Genomic DNA, 22,111 nt, shown 5'->3' with positions numbered 1-22,111 from the left:
TCCCCACCTCTTCCTCCACTACATTGATGACTGCATTGGCGCCACCTCGTGCTCCCGCGAGGTGGTTGAGCAATTCATCAACTTCACCAACACATTCCATCCTGACCTTAAATTTACCTGGACCATCTCTGACACCTCCCTCCCCTTCCTGGACCTCTCCATCTCCATTAATGACAACCAACTTGACACTGACATTTTTTACAAACCCACCGACTCCCACAGCTACCTGGATTACACCTTCATCCCCTCCCCCACTCACCCATTGTACTCTATGCTACTTTCTCCCCACCCCCACCCTCCTCTAGCTTATCTCTCCATGCTTCAGGCTCACTGCCTTTATTCCTGAAGGGCTTTTGCCCAAAATGTCGATTTCGAAGCTACTTGGATGCTGCCTGAACTGCTGTGTTCTTCCAGCACCACTAATCCATTACCTCGTACATTGCTATCAAATCTCCCTCAAACCTTTGTTCAAAAGAGAATGACCCTGACTACCTCAACCCAGACTTATTGGTACGAATACTTGAGGAAGGGCCTCAACCAGGACCTTGGGACGTACGCACACACACTACACACACACACAGACACACACACAGACACACACACACACAGACACACACACACACAGACACACACACACACAGACACACACACACACAGACACACACACACACAGACACACACACACACAGACACACACACACACAGACACACACACAGACACACACACAGACACACACACAGACACACACAGACACACACAGACACACACAGACACACACAGACACACACAGACACACACATTTTGTGGGGTGAATTTGTACTTGCAGGGTTATATCGTACTTTGCTCAAGAACTGCATGCATTCATGTAGAACTCTGAGCTCAAAAACTGCATGAATTTACGTAAAACTCCATTATTTCACTTTTTACATTAGAATCAACCTAAACATCATGGCATAGACAGAGAACACAGGGGGCCAACACCTTCAACATATTGTCTAGCTATGACTATTGTTAACAGCTAACCAGAGAATGCAACTTTGCAAAAAAAAGTTTTGTGATTTACACATGAAAGAAGTGAAACTATTACTGTATTCTAACAGATGAAAGGCTTAACAGACAGACAATCAATTTTTTAATGTATAATTTCAGTGACATCACACTGTAAATTTTTGCTATAAATTCTGTGTGTTAGGATTGAGCCCTCCCCTACCACCTGATGAAGGAGCGTCGCTCCGAAAGCTAGTGTGCTTCCAATTAAACCTGTTGGACTATAACCTGGTGTTGTGTGATTTTTAACTTTGTACACCCCAGTCCAACACCGGCATCTCCAAATCATGGCTTTTCTCAACAGTGTAGTCCGAAATATAAAATGTTAATAGAATTGTATTGTTTTCTACATGCATGAATACTTGCGGATTTTCTCTTCATTTGTTCTTGGGACGTAGCCATAAAAATTGCCCTGAAAAAAGTGGTGATCTGCCTTCTTGAACAGCTGCAATCTTTGGACGTATGAACACCTACAGTGCATTTAAGGAGGGAGCTCCCAGAGTTTGATCCAGCAACAATGAGGGAACAGTGCACGACTTGGAGAGGAACTTGCAAGTGGTGGTATTTTCACTGCACTTTACTTTATAAGTGATAGAATTAACAGGTTTGGAAGAAGCCTTAATGAGGTGCTTGCAGTACATGGGCATAGATGGCACACGGTTAAGAAGAGCCATGGAGAAAGGGTGTGCAGGGGCACATGTTGACATGGATGGAACATAGAATATAGTTGTAACAGGGTGCAAGCAGGACTGAGGTCTTATGTTTTGATTTTTAAAATTTGAACACAGTCACAGAATCCCAGGTAGGTTATCTATCCACGCTACCTTGGAAACAGGTCAGCTTCTTAAGGTTCTTCCCATCTTGCCTGACACAGCTTCTAAATCCAGCATACCTCCCCTGACCAAAAATCCAAAGTGGAAGTGGCTTGACAGGTAAGGCAGATGAACCTAGGGCATGAATTGAAATGAAAGACTGGGATATCATAGCTATTACAGAAACATGGCTGAGGGAGGGACAGGATTGGCAGCTCAATGTTCAGTGGTATAGATGCCATAGGAAGGATAGAAGGGGAGATGAGATGGAGGAGTGGCATTTTTGATTAAGGAAAATATCACAGCAATACACAGTTAGGATGTCCCTGGGGGAGTCATCCAATGAAGCTATTTGGGTGAAACAGAAATAAATGATGGAATTGTACTCTTGGCCCCTAATAGTCAACAGGAAATTGAGCAGCAAATATCAGCTGCCTGTCAGAATAAAATCTGTCGTAGTACCAGATTTTAACTTTCCAAACATAGACGGGAACTGCCCAAGTATTAATGGATGGGGAGGAATTTGTTAAGCAGGCTCAAGAAAACTTTCAATCAATATCAGAGAAGCAGCAAAACTCAACCTCCTCGTGGGAAATAAGGCAGGGCGAGTGGTTGAGGTGTTACTGGGGGAGCACTTTGTGACTAGTGACTAGGGGCGGCACGGTTGCTCAGTGGTTAGCACTGCTGCCTCACAGCACCAGGGACCTGGGTTCAATTCCCGTCTCAGGCAACTGTCTGTGTGGAGTTTGCACAGTCTCCCAGTGTCTGCATGGGTTTCCTCCAGGTGATCGAGTTTCCTCCCACAGTCCAAAGATGTCCCACAGTCAAGTGAATTGGCCATGCTAAATTGTCCGTAGTGTTAGGTGCATTAGTCAGGGTTAAATGTAGGGGAATGGGTCTGGGTGGGCTGCTCTTCAGAGGGTCGGTGTGGACTTGTTGGGCTGAAGGGCCTGTTTCCACACTGTAATCGAATCTAATCTAGTGACCATAACTCTATTAGTTTGAAAATAGTTATAGAAAGGAATAAGTCTGGTTCACAAGTTAAAGTTTTAAAATGGATCAAGGCCAATTTTAATGGTTTTCAACAGGAACTTTCAAAAGCTGGTTGAAGGAGGCTGCTCGCAAGCAAAGGGACATGGGCAAATGAAAAGCCAGGGAACTATAGACCAGTGAGCCTGATGTCAGTGGTGGGTTAATTGTTGGGAGGCGATTGAGAGACAGGATCCTCATGCATTTGGAAAGGCAAGGACTAATTAGGGATAATCAGCATGGTTTTATACGCGGAAAATCACGTTTGATAAACCTGAATTTTTTGAAGAGACGACCAAGAAGATAATCAAGGCAGAGTGGTAAACATTGTCTACATAGACCTTAGCAAGGCCTTTGACAAGGTTCCGCATAATAGACTGGTAAGGTTAGAAGGGAGAAAGTGAGAACTGCAAGTGCTGGAGATCAGAGTTGAGAGTGTGGTGCTGGAAAAGCACAGCCAGTCAGGCAACATCCGAGGAGCAGGAGAATTCCTGATGAAGAGCTTACGTTTGAAACATCAATTCTCCTGCTCCTCAAATGCTGCCTAACTGGCTGTGCTTTTCCAGCACTACATTCTCGACTCTGGTAATGTTAGATTACATGGGATCTAGAAACAGCTAGTCAATCGAATACAAAATTGGCTTGACAGTAGGAGACAGAATGGTAGTAGAGAGTTGTTGTTTAGATTGGAGGCCAATGAACAGAGGTGTGCCGCAAGGATCAGTGCTGAGTCCGCTGCTTTTTTTGATTTATATAAATGATTTCGATGAGAATACAGGAGGCATAGTTAGTAAGTTTGTGGATGACACCAAAATTGGAGGTATAGCAGACAGCGAAGAAGTTTAACTAAGAATATAATGCTAGCTTGATAACTGGGCCAGTGGGCCAAGGAATAGCAAATAGAGTTTAATTTAAATAAATGTGAGGTGTTGCATTTTGGTAAACTACAGCAGGATTTCAACAGTTAATGGTAGAGCCGGGGGTAGTGTTGTTGAACAGAGACACTTAGGGATGTAGGTACATAGTTCCTTGAAAGTGCGGTCACAGGTAGATAGGGTGGTAAAGAAGGTATTTTGTAGGCTTGCCTTCAGCAAGTCAGAGCACAGAGTACAGGTTTTGGGGCATCTGTTATGGCTGTGCAAGACATTGGTAAGGACACATTTGAAGTACTGCATACGATTCTGGTTGCCCTACTATAGAAAGGATGTTCTTAAACTGAAATGGTGCAAAAACGATTTACAACAATGTTACCAAGACTGGAGGGCTCGGGTTCTAAGGAGTGTCTGGGACTTTTTTCCCCCCAGAGAGCATAGCAGACTGAGGGATGACCTTAAAGAGGTTTATAAAATCAAGAGAGGCATAGATAAAGTAAATAGCCAAAGCCATGGGCTGAAGGGTCTGTTTCCGTGCTGTATGACACTATGATTCTATTTTGAAATCTCACTGAAACATACAAATAGGCTTAACAAAATAGATGTAGGGCAAATATTTCTGCTGGCTGGTTCGAATAGAACTAGGGGTCAAAATCCCAGAAAAGAAAGTCAGTTATTTAGGTCTGAGATGAGAACAGCTTCTTCATTTCGATAATTGCAAAGCTTTGGAACTCACTATGGCAAATATTGATAGATGCTTAGTCACTGAGCATATTCAAGTCATGACAGCTAGATTTTTGAATACAAATACACATACTGATGTAGAATAGCCACTATCTCCCTGAAACGTGGAGCAGATCTAGAACTCAAATGGCTTATTCCTGCTTCTACTTCTCATATGGTCTTGTATACAATCTAGAATTGACAGGAAGATAATACAAGGTGCAATCACAAAAACAGATCTCAATTGTAAGCAATAAATCTGCATTGACAGAACAGAGCCATCAAGTCAACAAATGAAAGCAAGAAATCCATTGTATTGTCATGAGTCCTAGAATATTTTTGCCTTAAGTTTGTAATTTCATTACAAAGTACACCTTTTCTGAATGCCAATCATTTAATAGATTGCAATAATCTGTAGTGTCTTTAAGTTTAAACAGGTATGCTGTGTGAAACTTTGAATATGGACAAGCAGTTAAATTCACAATTTCTACTGTGTACATAAAGGTGAGCTTGACAAAATTCTCAGGCTGCCTCTAGCTAGCAGTATCCAAGTACAAATGATAACAAGGGAGATACTTCACACATTTTGTAATTATAAATGAGACAATGCAGATACAAATGGACACCTTTACATTATCTAAATTCCTAATCAGTTAGAAAAGAAAAGCAATGTACACTAGTAAAAGCAAAAGTTTTTAGGCCATCTACTTGTATTGCCTTTTATTTTTCTTTTTTTTCCTTTTTTTAAAATTTTTTTTCTTTTTTTTCCTTCCCACACTACTGCCTAACTGCGGTAGTGCTTATTTTTTCCCCATGTACTGCCTTTTATTAGGCCACATATAATAAGTTAGTCTGGACAATCCTCAAAACTTCAATCAATTGTAGGGGGGAAAAAAACCTGCCAATTTCATCTAAAGTGGATGAAAGCATTATTGAAAACCAATACATTTTAGAACTCTAACATACTGGAGTGAAAGGAGAAACTTTGCAAGAGCTTATTGCTGCTATTGGTCTTACTAACCTCTCAATTGTAATTATGTTTGCAGATCTCAATTTACCACCTTTAGTTCGACTTAAATGGAAGGTCCTTGAGGGCAGACTCAAATTCCAGTCATATCCAAATCTAAAACATGCAGCATTAAGTAATTGAACAAAATGTGGAATAGAATTCTTCCCTCAAAAATATCATCCTTAACAGTTTGAACATGCAACAAGACTTAGGTCAAGCAACTGCAATCAAGAAATACACATACTATTTTGTCTACTTTAAATACTTTACTAATACAAGAAACGTTTTAAAAACTATGAAACTGTGAACATCTTTTTCAGCAAATTAAATTGCACCACGATAGTGCTTTTAAAAACACTTTAGTGAATAGTTAAGAAGCTAAGGGGCATCACAGCTTGAACACAACTTGTAAAGGAACCACTACAAAACGTTGAAAATCCAATGCATCAGCAAATGTTGGAAATGCACAATAACCGAAAAGTTGAAATAAAATTTCGTGGAGTCTTTAACGTAATTGTTTTTATCTGCTAATAATATAGCTTAGATAATAACAGACCAGCAACATTGCAATTAATAGTGCAAAAGTCACTAATTGATACAATTGAGGCACCAATGGGAGCTCTGTTCATGTACATGGGATGGGTATAACAATTGGAGTTGTGCATGAACAGCACTGTTACAGCCGGACTGTGAACCATGGGTTAAACAGTATCGCTGTACTCTTCATTGTACAACATGTCATTGGTGCAGTTCCCCTTCTCCGGGGACCTTACCTGATGGCCATGCGCTGCCCAGGCCGTTGGCCCCAACCACCACCTGTTGCCATGGAAACCGGCCAGACGCGTGGTCAGCTACGGGGATTACAGTGGCCTTTGAACAAGACAAAGAAATAAAATCAACCAATTTCGGTGCCAGTAAACAAAAAAATGTTTGAAAAGGATGAGACGCCCCGAAATTCCCCCAGAAATGGGACGGAGAAGGAACATCTACAACCGTCCCCTCGCTACCGAGGGAGAGCGCGACCAATGATTGACAGTCACACCTACCAATGAAAGCTCGGCAGTCACCCAATAGCCAATAGGAGACGGGGGCGGGATTTACCACGGCAGGGCTTCCGGAAGTTTGCCCAATTACCTTCCAGAGCCTATTTAAAAGAGGCGTTTCACAAACTAAATTCTCCCCCATGTTGACCTCTCAGTGTTTTCGACTTGTGGACTGCATTCAGTGGGAGGAATATCAATAGGACCCTGAACGCGTGGAGAAAAACCAAAAAGAATCTCGTGAGAAATCAGACCTGTCCTTTTCTCGACGTGGAGAGTAACTTTTGGGCATTTTGCAACAGGCGTTGAGATGAGATCCTCGCGATTGACCGACAAGGTGCCTACCCATGGAAAATGCTGCTTGCGATCACCTTCATAAATGTTCAGATTCTAATCTGCCACCCATCGCGACGACAATTCCTGACCTGAAAATCAGAATGTACCCTAGCAACTCCAGCTAGCTGCCAGCTTAGACATAATGTGGAGGTGCCGGTGTTAAACTGGGGTGGACAAAGTTAAAAATCACACAACACTAAGTAATAGGCCAACAGGTTTATTTGGAAGCACTAGTTTTCAGAGTGCTGCCTCCTTCGTCAGGTAACTAGTGACCTGATGATGAAGAAGCAGCACTCTGAAAGCTAGTATCCCCAAATAAACCTAAAGTTAAAAATCACACAAGATCAGATTATTATCCAACCAGCTCATGCCAAATAAACCTGTTGAACTATAACCTGTTCTTGTGTGATTTTAAATCTTAGATGTACTCCTGTGCAAGTAGCTGCAAGCATCCTATGTTAATGGACAGTGGGCATCCCCAACCTTTCAGGACTCTGATACATGATGGTGAGCTGCCTTCTTGTGAATGCACATTTGTGGCGTCATCTACATTTCGGGCAAATAAAGTCTCCTGTTTGTTAAATCATGCTGAGAATTCCACTATATCTGTTTATTCATATCTTTGTAACTCCTACTGTAAGTGTCACTCTGTGAGGTCAGACATATGTTCACATGCATGATGATCTATGGGACAATGCCTGTCTTAACAAGTTGCTGAACCATGGGTAGGTAATATAAATATTGGATTTGGAGGCAACCCTGCAACAAAGCACCATTTGTGCATGCACATAAATGTTGGTTTGATATCATTGGCTTCAATGGTCAGTGGTGTGTTTGCATGAAATGATCAGCAACATTTGGGCCTACGAGAGGTATAGGACACAGTGAAACAATAGATAAGGATCGCCTGGTCACCTCTGCATGTGATTTATCCCTGGATTCACTGTCTTCTAGCATATGACGAAGGGATGCCTTGATTGAGGTTAAGGTCCCTGGTCATCTTACCAGATTGCTGCTGAAGACCTATGGTTAGGGTAATGTGTGCAGGATTGTTCACAACGAGCAGACCCTGAGACTGCTGGACCTAGGTCTAGGTAACAGTCCCCATTCCCTGTCCATGAATGCAGCCAGATAATGGTATGCCGTAGCAGCAGACCTGCAGCCTCTGGGCTATGAGGACCAGTGCTGCTTCTGTTCCACCCTATGCAATGCTCAAAGTTCATGATGGCTGACACCAGTGTCATGATCTCCATAGATCTGCATAGATGCCTGGTATCCTGCAGTCCTCTGAATGCCAGCAGCTTGGGATGTTTCCTCCTTCGGCCAGCTGTGGAAACCTGATATGCTCGCACAGCACATGCTCCCAACTCTAATATACCTAACATTCACAACGAGGTCACGATCAGTACATAAGCTACTGGGGCCGCAAAAGGCATCCTTGGCGATGTGTCCTCTAAGGCTTCTGAACTCTCGTCATCAGAAGTGCTGAAGGGTCATAGTTGGGCTGCAGACAACTTTTATGTTAATCTGCTGCTGTGAGGGTCATGGATAGGGTGCCATTAGGGAAGGAGTTCCAGGATTTTGATCCACCGACACTATGGCCATTACACTTGTACTTTTGAGACATGAAAGAAAGAAGCAATCACGACTAAGGTTTATAGGATAAATGCAAAGAAAGGTGCTGACTGCACCTGCACAGTGCAGACCTGCACTGTGATAAAGATTTGTTCTTATACATGGACATCTTGGCCCCTCTGCAGAGCGGTCGCAAACTTTGTCGCCAACAACTAGGATTCTTTCCTTCAGGGTGAGCAGTCTAAAATTGGATGCCCCATCCGAGCCTTTTCTACCCTATAATTGTCCATTTTCTCATGTAGTGAGACAAAGGAGAATTTGAATGAGTTTCGTTATACAGCACAGAAACAAATAGTGCAGTCCAAACAGCCCCAGACTATCCAGCATCTCCCACTAGCTCAAACCCACCAATACCAACAACATCATTGTAAATCTTTTCTGAACCTTTTCAAGTTTAACAACATCCTTTCTATAGCAGGGGGACAAGAATTGAATGCAGTATTCTAAAAGTAGCCTCACAAATGTCCAGTACAGCTGCAACATAATATCCTGACTCATATTCTTGATCCACTAACCAATGAAGGCAAGAGCGCCAAACATCATCTTCCCAACCCTGTCTACCTTTAACTCCACTTTCAAAGAACTATGTACCTGCACCCCAAGGTCTCTTTGTTCAGAAACATTCCCAAGGGCCTTACCATTAACTGTATAAGTCCTACTGTGGTTTGCCTGACCGAAATACAACACCTCACATTTATCAGTTACTAGTGGTGTACCGCAAGGATATGTTTTGGGTCCACTACTGTTTGTCATTTTTATAAACGACCTGGATGAAGGCGTAGAAGGATTAGTAAATTTGCGGAAGACACTAAGGTTGGTACAGTTGTGGATAGTGCCAAAGAATGTTATAGGTTACAGTGGGACATGGATAAGCTGCAGAGCTGGGCTGAGAGGTAGCAAATGGAGTTTAATGCAAAAAAATGACAGGTGATTCACTTTGGAAGGAGTAATGGGAATGCAGAGTACTGAGCCAATGGTAAGATTCTTGGTAGTGTAGATGAGCAGAGAGATCTTGATGTCCATGTACATAGATCCCTCAAAGTTGCCACCCAGGATGATAGGGCTGTAAAGAAGACATACGGTGTGTTAGCTTTTACTGTTAGGGGGAATTGAGTTTCAGAACCATGAGGTCATGCTGCAGCTGTACAAAACTCTGGTGCGGCCACACTTGGAGTATTACATATAGTTATGGTCACCGCATTATAGGAAGGATGTGGAACCTTTGGAAAGGGTTCAGAGGAGATTTACTAGCATGTTGCCTGGTATGGAGGAAAGGTCTTACTAAGAAAGGTTGAGGGACTTGAGGCTGTTTTCATTAGTGAGAAGAAGGTTGAGAGGTGACTTAATTGAGACGTATAGGATAATCAGAGGGCTAGATTGGGTGGACAGTGATAGCCATTTTCCTCAGATGGTGATGGCTAGCACAAGGGGACATAGCTTTAAGTTGAGGGCTGATAGATACTGGACAAATGTCATATGTAGTTTCTTCACTCAGAGAGTGAAAGGAGCATGGAACAGTTGTAGACTCGCCAACTTTACGAGCATTTAAATGGTGATTGGATAGGCATATGGACAAAAATGGAATAGTGTAGGTTAGATGGGTTTCACAGGGTGGTGCAACAGCAAAGGCCAAAGGGTCTGTACTGCGCTGTAATGTTCTATGTTCTATAGATTAAACTCTATCTGCTATTCCTTAGCCCATTGGCCCACCTAATCAAGTCCATCGTACTCTGAGGTAGCCTTCTTCACTGTCCACTACATCACCAATTTTAGTGTCATCTGAACATGGACTAAGTATGCCTTCTATATTCACATCCAAAATCATTTATATAAATGACAAAAGCAATAGACCCAGCATCGATCCTTTCAGCACATCTCTCGTCCAATAAACAACCCTTTACCATCACCCTCCATCTCCTAACTTGAAATCAATTTTCTATCCAAATGTCTAGTTCCACCAGATTCCATATGATCTAACTTTGCTAGTCAGTCTATCATACAGAACCTTGTTGAATGCCTTGCTGAAGTCCATATAGACAACATCTACCACTCTGCCTTCATTAGCGTTCTTTGTCACCTCTTCAAGTTTGTGAGAGACAGTTTGCCATGCACAAAACCAAACCCTAAGCAGTCTTTACCTTGCAAATGCATGTAAATCCTGTCCCTCAGAATCCCCTGCAACAACTTAGCCACTACTGATGTCAGGCTCACTCCCTGGCTTTTCCTTACCACCTTTCTTAAATAATGGCACCACATTAGCCACCCTCCAGTCTTCCAGCACTTCAGTCATGACTGTCGATGATACAAATATATAGCAGTCTTTTACCTAGATTCCTACAAAGCTCTGAGAAATACCTGATCAGATCCTGGGGATTTATCTCCCTTTATATGTTTTAAGACCTCCAGCAGCTCCTGTTCTGCAATATGGGCACTTTTCAAGATGTCACTATTTATTTCCCCAAGTTCCCTAGATTAAAATGGATAGCACAACATTTGGTGCTGGTGCTGGTGCTGGTACAGGTAGGGTGAAAAGTGATGATGAGCTCCAATCAAATGAGTAGGCAGTGCAGAGACCATGCAGGCTTCATGTGTGTTCAGGTGGCTGAGAGAAAATAAGGGTAGGTGCTGCATTCAGTTATGAGAGTGGTAGAGCATGAGTCTTGCAGGGAGGTGTTGCAGTAACAGGGGTAGAATGAGTGTTAACTATCATATAGAAAATGATGGGCATTTACCCTCGTGGAGCAGAGAAGGTCATTGACCTTATTTCTGAATTTGTCTTCCCCATTGTAGGGACCACACTACTATTAATTGTGTCTTTGGCACTAACTGGAACAGTCTGATGTCAGGGTGTCACAAGTAGTCAGGTGAGGTAAGGATGGCTGATTTCCTTCTTTTTGAACATCGTTTGTCTTCTGAATTAACATTTGCAATCCCTTTACTATTTGAAGGGGCTACTTCCCAATTTCTGGCTGCACTTCTTTGCCATGCTTCTAACCTTTGGCTGCCTGGTGTGGAGGGAGAAGGGCAAATCAAATGATCATCTGAGATCCGGTCATCAAAAGTCCAAGCAGCACACTGACAAGAGGGTTATTAGCACAAATACATGTTTCCATCTAGAGACAAATATCTTCCATGGTGAAATGACATCAAGTCATATACTGTATTCCTATTTCTATTTACTTTTTTTTAAACTGCCACCAAGTCCACACCAGATGTGTCAACCAGTACATCTGAGGTCTTTCACACCCACTGGAAGGTAACAATATATGGTCAACACTCGAAATTTCACGATGTTGCTACCTTCTATTTCTGTGCTCCTCTTAATGGGAGCATTTTTGCGAATTTGGTTTTATGTGAGTAGGAGAAAGTGAGGACTGCAGATTCTGGAGATCAGAGACGAGTGTGTGGTGCTGGAAAAGCACAGGTCAGGCAGCCTCTGAAGAGCAGGAGAATCGACGTTTCGGGCATAAGCCCTTCATCAGGAATGAGGTTAGTGGGATAAGAGGGGTAGAGAGTTCAATGGGGGTGGTTGGGGTTGGGGGAAAGGCAGTTGAGTATGTGATAGGTAGATGAAGGTGGTTAGAGAGGAGGGTCGATTGGATAGCTGGGAAGGAAGATGGGACAGGTAGGACAGGTCATGAGGGCAGTGCCGAATTAGAAGGTAGGATCTGGGATAAGGTAAAGGGAGGGGAAATGAGGAAACTGGTAAGTCCACATTAATCCTGTGTTGGAGGGTCCCAAGGTGGAAGATGAGGCGTTCCACTTCCGGGCGTCAGGTGGTTGGAGTTTGGCGATGGAGGAGGCCCAGCACTTGCACATCCTTGGTGGAGTGGGAGGGGGGAGTTAAAATGTTTGGCCACGAGGCGGTGGGGTTGCTTTGTGCGTGTCCCGAGTTGTTCTCTGAAGCGTTCTGCAAGTAGGCGTCCTGTCTCCCCAAAGTAGAGGAGACCGCATCAGGAGCAATGGGTACAATAAATGACGTGTGTAAGTGCAGGCAAATCTATGATGGGTGAGGAAGGCTCCTTAGGGGCCTTGGGCGGAGGTATGGACGCAGGCTTTGCAATTCTTGCGGTTGCAGAGGAAGGTGCCGGGAGGGGAGGTTGGGTTGGTGGGGGGTTGTGGACTTAATAAGAAAGTCATGGACGGAATGGTCTTTATGGAATGCAGATCGAAGCGGGGAGGGAAATATATTTCTAGTGGTGGGGTCTGTTTGTAGATAGTGGGAATGGCAGAGGATGTTAGATGTAATTGGAGGTTGGTGGGGTGGAAGGTGAGGATGGTTGGGGAGAGTTCTGACCTTGTTGAGGTTGGAGAGGAGGGGCTTGAGAGCAGAGGTGCATGAAGTGCATGAGAGGCGCTGGAGGGTATCATTGGCACTGGGAGGGGAATTTGCAGTCTTTGAAGAAAGAAGCCATCTGGTGTTTTCTGTGGTGGAACTGGTCATCCTGGGAGCAGATGCGGCGGAGACGGAGGAACTGGGAATTTTGACGTGTATTATAATGAGTTGAGATTGTACTGTGTTTAAGAAATTGGTCTGTGCCTTTAAACGGTTGAGGACTTGAAACAGACGTCCTAACACTATTTTAATAGGAGATACGTGTCCTGCTGCAACGAGCTTTAACAACCAATGAAGAAGGTAGGCGGAAATTGGGGAAAAGCAACATGGACTTTGTAGTTTTTGACTAATCGTATTCTTACAACCGATAAGTAGGCGGAACTACATATCCCACCGATCTACTCAAACGCGGATTCAGTGGAAGAATGACAGCGAGGAAAATATAGTTTCTCCAATTGCAAAAAACGAACAAATGGCCAATGTTTACTTTTTGCGAGCGATGTGCACACACAGAGGAAGGCTGGTGTCTCAATACAAAACCCAACTCCGGTTGCCTTGTTCCGCACTACCTCAAATCTGTAACTCTCTTCGTGTAAGGCCCGGAATTGCAGGAGTCACCACTTCCCTGCTGCAAAAGCTGCACTCGTTTTACTTTGTTAGCACAGTTCCCAGTCGGTGCATTTTCACAGAGACGAAATTGAGAAATCCAGCTCCAGAGAAGAAGCAAGACAACAAAGTATCATTGAGAAGCAGTACCCCGCCCGCATCAACAACTCAGAAAGGTAATTGTTCCAAAGGAATCCCTTCGAACTAACAACCTTCAATCTGAGTATTTAACACTGCTGTCCAAGATCAAGGTCAGTACAAAACTTTTAAGTTATTCCACTTCCTTCCTTCAGCCTTCACGTTAGCTCAACATTCAAAGTTAAAGCATAATAGAAGCGGAGAGCCAACATTGGTCATGAGTGATCCCAGAAAATAAAGTCTGATATAAATGTACGAAAACTCAAAGAACTTGAATTTATTTAGCACCTTTTTATTGTCAACCGTCCTAAAATGTTTCATATGTTTCTTTGGAATTTATCTGACAAAGTCAGAAGTTGCCCAGTTATACCATGCTTGTAGAAACAGCCAGACAAATCCAACCTGATCAATTATCTTTCTCATCAGCCTCCTCTCAGCCATCAGGTTAATGTGTGATCTTGTCAATGGTGTTGTTAAGTGGTACTTATACAGCATAACATACTAGTTTTGAGTTCCATCAGGGCCGGATTTCATTTGCAGCCTCAGCCCAAACATGGACAAAAGACTGAATTCTAGGGTTGATGGTCGAAGTGACTATTTTTGACATGGGTACAGCTGAAGGTGTGACACTGAGTGAAAATGATGTCAGTGGTGGATCAGGGAGAAAATTCCTGTTATAGAGGTAGGAGCTCTTCAGGTCAGTGAACAAGGTCCAACTATCTTCAGCTCTTCCATCCATTGTAAGGTCAGAATATTTGACGATTACGTAGTTTTCTGGTCCTCTTGCAGTTATTCAGATAACTAAACCATCTGTGCTTTCATGCATCTACTGTCAGATAACAACCAATGTTGGACTGAAATACCAGGAAATGACCATCTGCAAAAAGTGAATCTAATCATATCCACTTTGCATTCATTGGTATTTCTGTCATCATATCCCTCATGATCAACATCATGGTAGGAGGATTACCACTGAAAATATAATTACACCATCATAATAAATTTCCTAATAATGATACTAATTGAAGGTATCATTAGTGATTAACACGTTTTCTAATTTGTCAAAGTCTGTCCACCATCTACAAGATCCAAGTCAGAATCTGATACAACGCAATCACTTTACTTTGTTAATATGGTTCCCAATTGGTACATTTTTACAGTGACTAAATTGAGAAATCCAGCTCCAAAAAAGGACCAAGACAACAAAGTATCATTAAGAAGGTGTGTCATTCTGCATCATGCTCGAGTGCAATTCCAACTACACTCGAGACTCAACAGTATCCAGGACAAGGAAGTTCAATTGATCGATTGCCCAGCCTTCACTTTAAATGGTAGTCATACCTGCATGGCTGCAGTAAGTAGCATCCACAAGGTGATATTCAGAAACACACTAACATGTCTTCAACAACACTTTCAAAGTCTACAACCTCTACCACCTAGCAGAACAAAGGCAACTGGCAGACAAGAACGCCACCAACTTGCAAATTCCCCTTCTACGTCATACAGCACCCTGACCTATAAGTCTATCCATCATTGTCACTGGGTTAAAAAATTTGAACTCCTTACCTACCAATGTTTTGAGCATACCAGTGCCACGTGACCTGCAGCAACTCAACACCAGTAAGGATAGTTAGGGAATGGACATAAATGCTGGCCTTGCTAGTGATGTCAACAACCTGTGAATTTTTATTTGAAGTGTGCATGAAAGATTTTCAAGAACGGCAGTAGTAGATCAATGTGAGAACCTAGTTTTAAACAGCAAAGTGCTATTTACTACAATGTGCTGATTAACTAATTATTCTGGGTGAATCTACCTAACCCATGAACAACATGGGCCATCGTGAGAAAGTTGGAAAGATCGTGAGAGATGGCCCACAAGGAGAGGAAGAAGTTCCATTTTCCAACTAAGCGTTGAATGATGAGGCAAGAATCTTGCAGGTGAATAATGAGGGGCATATCTGCATGTACGATCATGTGTTTCATCTTGCTAATAATTAATCTATCCACAGTATTGTGAAATTAGCCATTCTCCCACCCAATGGATAGAAGCTGATGGTGACAAGATTCCTAATGTAGAAGTAAAAGTTGTTCTATGGTGAATCCAGCTTGTCGCTTGCTGAACATTCATCTTGGGGCACCCTCCATAGGCAATGGCCACACTCTCACCCTGACTACAGATATCAAGATCTGACATTTACCAGTATCAGCATATCATCTGATCCACAGCATATTTCTGCACTTCAAGGCTGCATTTTTGGAGTGCACTGCAGAAAGGCCTGTTGGCCTTAAAATTACAATCAGGCAACCCTGGAGCATTTGTGACAAGAGGATCCACGCTTGCTGAGAGTTTCCTGCCCAGAGGTAGATTACAGAATTATAGAATTGTACTATATAGAAGAGGTACTTAGGCACATCAAATCTGTACTACCAAGTTGGCGGTGATCTAGATGGATCATTTTGCTGGGCCCTGCACCACAACATAGGCAAGGTGGAGCTGAAACCCACCCTAGTCAAGTTATTTTTACTTATTAAGACTGAAAGAATTGTAAAATTCCAAAAGTTTTCTTGCCTTTGTTTTCATTGTGAGGAAATGCTGAAAAAAGGGGCGAGCTCCCCCAATGTCGGGGCCGCAGCCCGACGCAGTAGACCTGATTACACACCAAGCCTTGGTCACAGCTGGCAAAGTCTCGTGAGGTGCTGGAAAAGCAGATTGAGGAAAAGCTGCCTCCAATCTCTCCTATGCTTCAGAAGCATGAGCAGCAGCTGGGAGACTTCAGGAAAAGGTTGGACGAGGTTGAACGCCGAGTCACAGTGGTGGAAGCTGAGATCAACTAATCTAAGAATTGCATCCGAGCCCTGCAAACGCAGGTCCATAGTTTCCTTGATCAGGCTGACAATCTTGAGAACAGGGACAGGAGGGAAAATCTTGGTATTGTCGGTCTGCCAGAAGGGAAGGAAGGTGAGCAGCTAGTAGAATTTTTCGAGAAATGGCTGCTGGAATTCCTTAGCTTGGAGGCTGAAATGGGAAGAATGAAGATTGAAAGAGCTCACCTTGGCGCAAGGTCAGGTCTGCACTAATGCTTTCACCGTATCCTGGTGCAGTTTCCACAATTAAAGAGCCAAACAAAGAATCATGGGAGCTTCCAGGAGGAGTTAAGAAGGTAGTTGGGATGGTTAGATGCCTAGCTACAGGCAGTTTAAGCCTGGTTTTGGTATTTAACTACCCTGGTTGCCATATTGGCAACAGGACAGGAAACAGGGTCTTGAGGTGTAGGTACCACTCTGAGTCAAAAAGTGTGATCTGGGATAAGGTGGGGGGAGTGAAGTTGAGGAAATTCGTGAAATCAACATAAACCCTGTGTGTTTGGACGGTCCCAAGGCAGAAGATGGGGTGTTTTTTGTTCCAGGATTCAGTTGTCTAGAATCTGGCAGTGAAGGAGGCCCAGGACTTGTATGTCCTTGGCGGAGTGGGAGGGGGAGTTGAAGTCTTCGGCCTTAGTTTTATGGGGTTGTTTCATGCTAGATGTTAGATCCCACCCTCCAACCCGGCATCACCCTCTTGAACTGTCCTACCTGTCCATCTTCTTTCCTACCTGTCTGCTCCACCCTCCACTCTGACCTATCACCATCAGCCCCCCCACCTTCATCTACCTATCTCATTCCCAGCTACCTTCCCCCATCCCCACCCTCCTACCTTCATCTACCTATCACATTCCCAACTATCTTCCCCCAGCACCATCCCCTCTCATTTATCTCTCAGCCTCCTGGGGCCTCTCCCACATTCCTGATGAAATGACAAAACGTCAACCCTCCTGCTCATTGGATGCTGCCTGACCGGCTGTGCTTTTCCAGCACCACACTTTTTGGCTCCTATATTTCACCGTAAAGGGAGCATGTTTGGCCCATTTAAACATCTCCCACTGTTCTGCTGTATATTTACCTTCAAGTAGCTGTTTGTAGTCTACTTTAGCCAGATCCTAGTTTATTTTAATAAAATCTGTCTTACCCCAGTGCAAAATCCTTTTGCTTTCCAGACCATCTTTCTGCTTTTCCATTACAAACTTACAATGTTTGGTGCTGTTATAACTATCATTAGAATATGATTAAGTTTTATTGTCACATATACTCAAGTAAAGGAGTACAAGGGTACAGTGAAAATTCACCATTGCTGGCACCAGCTTGGGTACAAATTAATGCTCTTCCACTGTCATCTCAAGCCTGTATGGTTTCATTTGCCAGAATTAAGTCCACAACTGCATCTTTTCTTGTAGAACAATCTAAATTTTGACATTAAAGCTTTTTCAAGAAGCTTGCCTCCTCCACCCATTTTAAAGTATGATTATCTTAATAATTTGAAATTATCTCATAATTTGACCCATATTCCTTTTAGATGTTTGAGTGAATTGACTACATATCTGCATCTTAATTGCTTGCAGGCTATTTGCAGCCTATAATACTCCTAATAGTGTGGCTACCCAATGTTTATTCCTAAGTTCTACCCACAATGCCTCATTTGACAATTCTCATTCCAATATATCATTCTTCCTTACTGCAATAACTGCCTCCCAAACTAATAATGCAAACACTATTTTTCCACTTCTGCATCTTCCTATCTCCTACCTAAAGATCCTACACTCTGGATTGTTCAGTTACCAGTCTTGTCACTCTGTCAACTACATCTCCTATGATGTTAACAACATTACAGTTCAATCCATGTGTCAATCCATACCCTTAACTAGTTGGTCTTACTTGTAATACTCCTGGTAGTAAAGTAGAGGCCTTCCATCCTTGCCTTACTCCCTTGATACACCACATGGCTGAACTACATAAATATGTTATTTCTTTCATACAAAAAAAGCATTTCATTAAATGTAATGTAATTACTTTTTAAAATTCATATTTTTTTCCAATAACCAAAGGATCATTTGTAACGACATTTATCCTTGAATGTTTTAATAATTGGTGGACAGCTTTTAAGAATATATGAATTATGGTTGGCTAATCAATAAAATCATGCAAATACTGGTAATTTGTATCCTTTCAAATTGCATGGTATGCTGTTAAATAACTATTTCAAATTCTTGTGGCCTTCAGTAAAAGAAGCTGGAAAAGATTTTACCTATCTTCTCGTTGTCTTGGTTGGGATTGGCATAACTGGTAAGAGACCCTTATATAAGTTTGTATAATTTCTGATCATTGCAGCTTTTGTTTGCATTAGATTGAAAGGATTAATGAGGTAGTAAAGAGTTCTTAGGAATCAATAATGATGTACAAATATATGAATAAGTGTAAGTCCTCACACATAGCAAACCTTTTATTAGCCGGCACTGATGGGACTAGGAGTTTGCCGGTTGATCAATTATTCCAAATAGTCAAGTGGTCCACATAAAAGGTCATGGAATTCCCTCCCTAATGTCATTGTGGGTCAACCCACAGCAGGTAGACTGTAGCGGTTCAAGAATGCAGCTCACTACCACTTCTGAAGGGCAACTAGTGCCTACATGCCACTAAAAAATGAATTTAATAAAAAGTAAAAACACACACTAAGTTCTAGAAATGTAATGCAGAGGGTACACACCTCATTGTTCTACTTTATTTACAGCACTTGAATACTATTGCAACTTTGCCTTACATAAAACGTACTGGCAGGGAGCCTCCTTGCTCACATGTCCAAATGACTACTTGGACATCATGGAGATTGCAATAAACTGGTATTCCAAGCATATCATTTTTGCTGGTTTATCGAGAATGCTGGTTCATTAGGTGCCACTTTAAATAAAGTTTGCTGTATAAAGCATAACAAGTTAGTGCGCAGATGCAGCAGATGATTAAAATGCAAGTGCCATAATGACAGAAATTGCTATTAAAACTCAGCAAGCCTAGCAGCATCTGTTAGAAGAAAGCAGAGTCAATGCTTTATGTCTGGTAACTGTTCATCAGAACCATTAACAGCTAAGAAAATATGGTATTTATGAAGGTGAGGTTGGGACAGGTGGAGATGAGAGATCAGTGGGTACATAGGGATGAAGCCAGAGAGAAACAGATAAAAGGGGTAGGAAAACAAGGGGATTATGGATATCAGGCCAAGATGTAAGATAGGTAAACAGGCAGGAGACTGGAAGAACACAGCAGGGCAGGCAGCATCAGAGGTGGAGAAGTCAATGTTTTGGGTGTAAACCTTCTTCAGAACTGGGGGGTGGGTCTAAGGGGAGTTGCAGATAAAGGAGGTTGGGGAGAGGCAGGGTGGTGTGGTGAGGTGGGGATCAGTGAACATAGGTAGGTTGGTCGATGGGAAGAATGAATCCGGTTGGTGGCGAGAAGGAAGGGCCGATGAGCGGAATGGAAGGGGGGGTGGGGGGGGGTAGGGATGAGAAAGGGAGTCAGGTGATGGGAAGGGAGGTTCTTTGAATGTTGAGTCCTCTGGACTGTAGGCTGCCCAGATGGAAGATGAGGTGTGGTTCCTGTAGTCCAATTCGTCGTGGCAGTGGAGGAGGCCAAGGATGGTCATGTTGGAAAGGGAGTGGGGAAGGGGAATTAAAATGGGCGGTGACTTGGAGGTCAGATCATCCCCTGCGGACCTGACTGAGATGCTCGACGAAACATTCCTTTAGTTATGTTTGGTTTCCCCAATGTAGAGAACCCCACATCGGGAGCACTGGTTAAAGTGAACTACGTAGAGGAGAGGCAAGTGAACCTCTCCAGGAACGACTGTTTGAGGCCCTGAATGGATGTGAGGGGTGTGCCAGCAGATTTTGCATCTCTTCCAGCTGCAGGGGAAGGTACCTGGGGATTCGGAGGGTTGATTGGTGGGGAGAGTGGTGCAAGCCAAGGATTAGCAAAGGGAATAGTCCTTGTGGAAGGCAGGGAGGAGTGGAGAGAGGAAAATTTTCTTGGTGGCGAGGTCTAGTTGGGTTTGGAGGGATATGGGCCGGGTGCTGGCAAATGGGGACTAGATTGGGTTGGGATATCTGGTCGGCATGGACAGGTTGGACCGAAGGGTCTGTTTCCATGCTGTACATCTCTATGACTCTGTAAGTGTTTAAGGGTGATGCATTCGATGCAGAGACTGGTGGGGTGGTAGGTGAGGACAACGGAGATCCTGTCTTCATTGTGTTTTGGGGGGGGTGGTTTAGAGCAGTGGAACGGGGAGTGAAGATGGTGCAGTGGAGGATTGTCTGGATGACTGGGTTGGTGGGGGGGAGGTGGTGGTGTGCGGGGAGGTGTGGTGTGCGGAAGATTCACGTTGTTCAAGATAGGTGGACATCTGGGATGTTTGGGAGTGGAATGTCTCCTCATCCAAGCAGATGTGGTGGGAGCAGAGGAAGTTGGAGAGTGGGATGGAGTTCTTGCAAGATACTGGGTGGGAGGAGGTGCAGTCCAGGTAGTTGTGAGAGTCTGTGGGTTTATAGTAAACAGCCATCTGCAGACTGTTGCCAGAGATGGAAATAGAGAGGCCAAGAAAGGATTGGAGGTGTCTGAGATGGTCCAAATGAGGGCATGGTGGAAGTTGTGGGCAAAGTCAATGCACTAGTCCAGTTCAGCCTGGGAAAGCTGAGTAACTGATGATATTGGGGGCATGGTGGCACAGTGATTAACACTGCTGCCTCACAAGGCCAGTGACCCGGGTTCATTTCCCGCCTCAGGCTACTGTCTGTGTGGACTTTGCACCTTCTCCCTGTGTCTGCGTGGGTTTCCTCCGGTGCTCCGGTTTCCTCCCACAGTCCAAAAGTGTGCAGGTTAGGTGAATTGGCCATGCTAAATTGCCCGTAGTGTTAGGTGAAGGGGTAAAGGTAGGGGAATGGGTCTGGGTAGGTTGCTCATCGGAGGGTCGGTGTGGACTTGTTGGGCCGAAGGGCCTGTTTCCACACTGTAAGTAATCTAATCTTGAAAAAAAAGCTAAGAATGGGAGAGAATTGGTGAGCTGCACTGAAAACAAATCAGTATAAGCCTTGGAGTAGGTGAGAATAGGAGACTGGTTGCTTTTTTAGCACAATATCATAAAGGACCTGAGGTGCGGTAGGTAAAAAATATGGAAGGATGGAATCAGGCTCCAAAGTTATTAAACTCGGTGTTGTGTCTTAGAGGCTGCAGGGTCTCCAAATGGAAAATGAGATATTGTTCTTTGAACTTGCACTGAGGCTCACTTGAAAGCTGAAGCACTGCAACAGAATATTATATGTGTTGATTTCAGTACAGCTCATCCATTCTCGCCTACTCTTAGTTTTCTCTCTCTCTCTCTCTCTCTTTTTTCTCTCTTTTTCTCTCTTTTTTCTCTCTCTTTTTTTCTCTCTTTCTCTCTCTCTTTCTCTCTCTCTTTCTCTTTCTCTCTCTCTCTCTCTCTCTCTCTCTCTCTCTCTCTCTCTCTCTCTCTCTTTCTTTCTTTCTTTCTTTCTTTCTTTCTTTCTTTCTTTCTTTCTTTCTTTCTTTCTTTCTTTCTTTCTTTCTTTCTTTCTTTCTTTCTTTCTTTCTTTCTTTCTTTCTTCTTCTTTCTCTCTCTCTCTCTCTCTCTCTCTCTCTCTTTCTCTCT

The 22,111-nt window shown here is 43.3% G+C and overlaps 2 protein-coding genes across 6 annotated transcripts in view; one reads left to right on the top strand and one right to left on the bottom strand.

Annotated features, from left to right (window-relative positions):
• Positions 1 to 6,515, bottom strand: part of fbxo15 (F-box protein 15) — a 65,658-nt gene extending 59,143 nt beyond the window's left edge. For 3 of the 4 annotated variants that reach the window (XM_072570648.1, XM_072570651.1, XM_072570650.1), the window contains exons 1-2: positions 6,267 to 6,515; positions 5,506 to 5,607 (exon numbers count right to left, since the gene is read on the bottom strand). In XM_072570648.1, the coding sequence (XP_072426749.1) occupies positions 5,506 to 5,607; positions 6,267 to 6,319 (155 nt within the window). In that variant the 5' untranslated portion in view covers positions 6,320 to 6,515. The remainder of the gene's footprint in view (positions 1 to 5,505; positions 5,608 to 6,266) is intronic. The other variant, XM_072570649.1, reaches the window with a different exon arrangement.
• Positions 6,516 to 6,693: 178 nt separating this feature from the next.
• The window catches only part of timm21 (translocase of inner mitochondrial membrane 21), a 52,435-nt gene continuing 37,017 nt past the window's right edge, over positions 6,694 to 22,111 (top strand). Inside the window, exons 1-3 of one of the 2 annotated variants that reach the window (XM_072570653.1) lie at positions 6,694 to 6,870; positions 7,292 to 7,376; positions 18,679 to 18,741. In XM_072570653.1, the coding sequence (XP_072426754.1) occupies positions 6,844 to 6,870; positions 7,292 to 7,376; positions 18,679 to 18,741 (175 nt within the window). In that variant the 5' untranslated portion in view covers positions 6,694 to 6,843. Of the gene's footprint in view, positions 6,871 to 7,291; positions 7,377 to 12,929; positions 13,623 to 18,678; positions 18,742 to 22,111 lie in introns of those variants that run through there. The other variant, XM_072570652.1, reaches the window with a different exon arrangement.

The sequence above is a fragment of the Chiloscyllium punctatum genome, chromosome 5 (assembly GCF_047496795.1).
Source record: "Chiloscyllium punctatum isolate Juve2018m chromosome 5, sChiPun1.3, whole genome shotgun sequence".
Classification (NCBI taxonomy): Eukaryota; Metazoa; Chordata; class Chondrichthyes; order Orectolobiformes; family Hemiscylliidae; genus Chiloscyllium; species Chiloscyllium punctatum.
The sequence above is the reverse complement of the archived record's forward strand: the minus strand, read 5'-3'. Positions and strand labels throughout refer to the sequence as shown.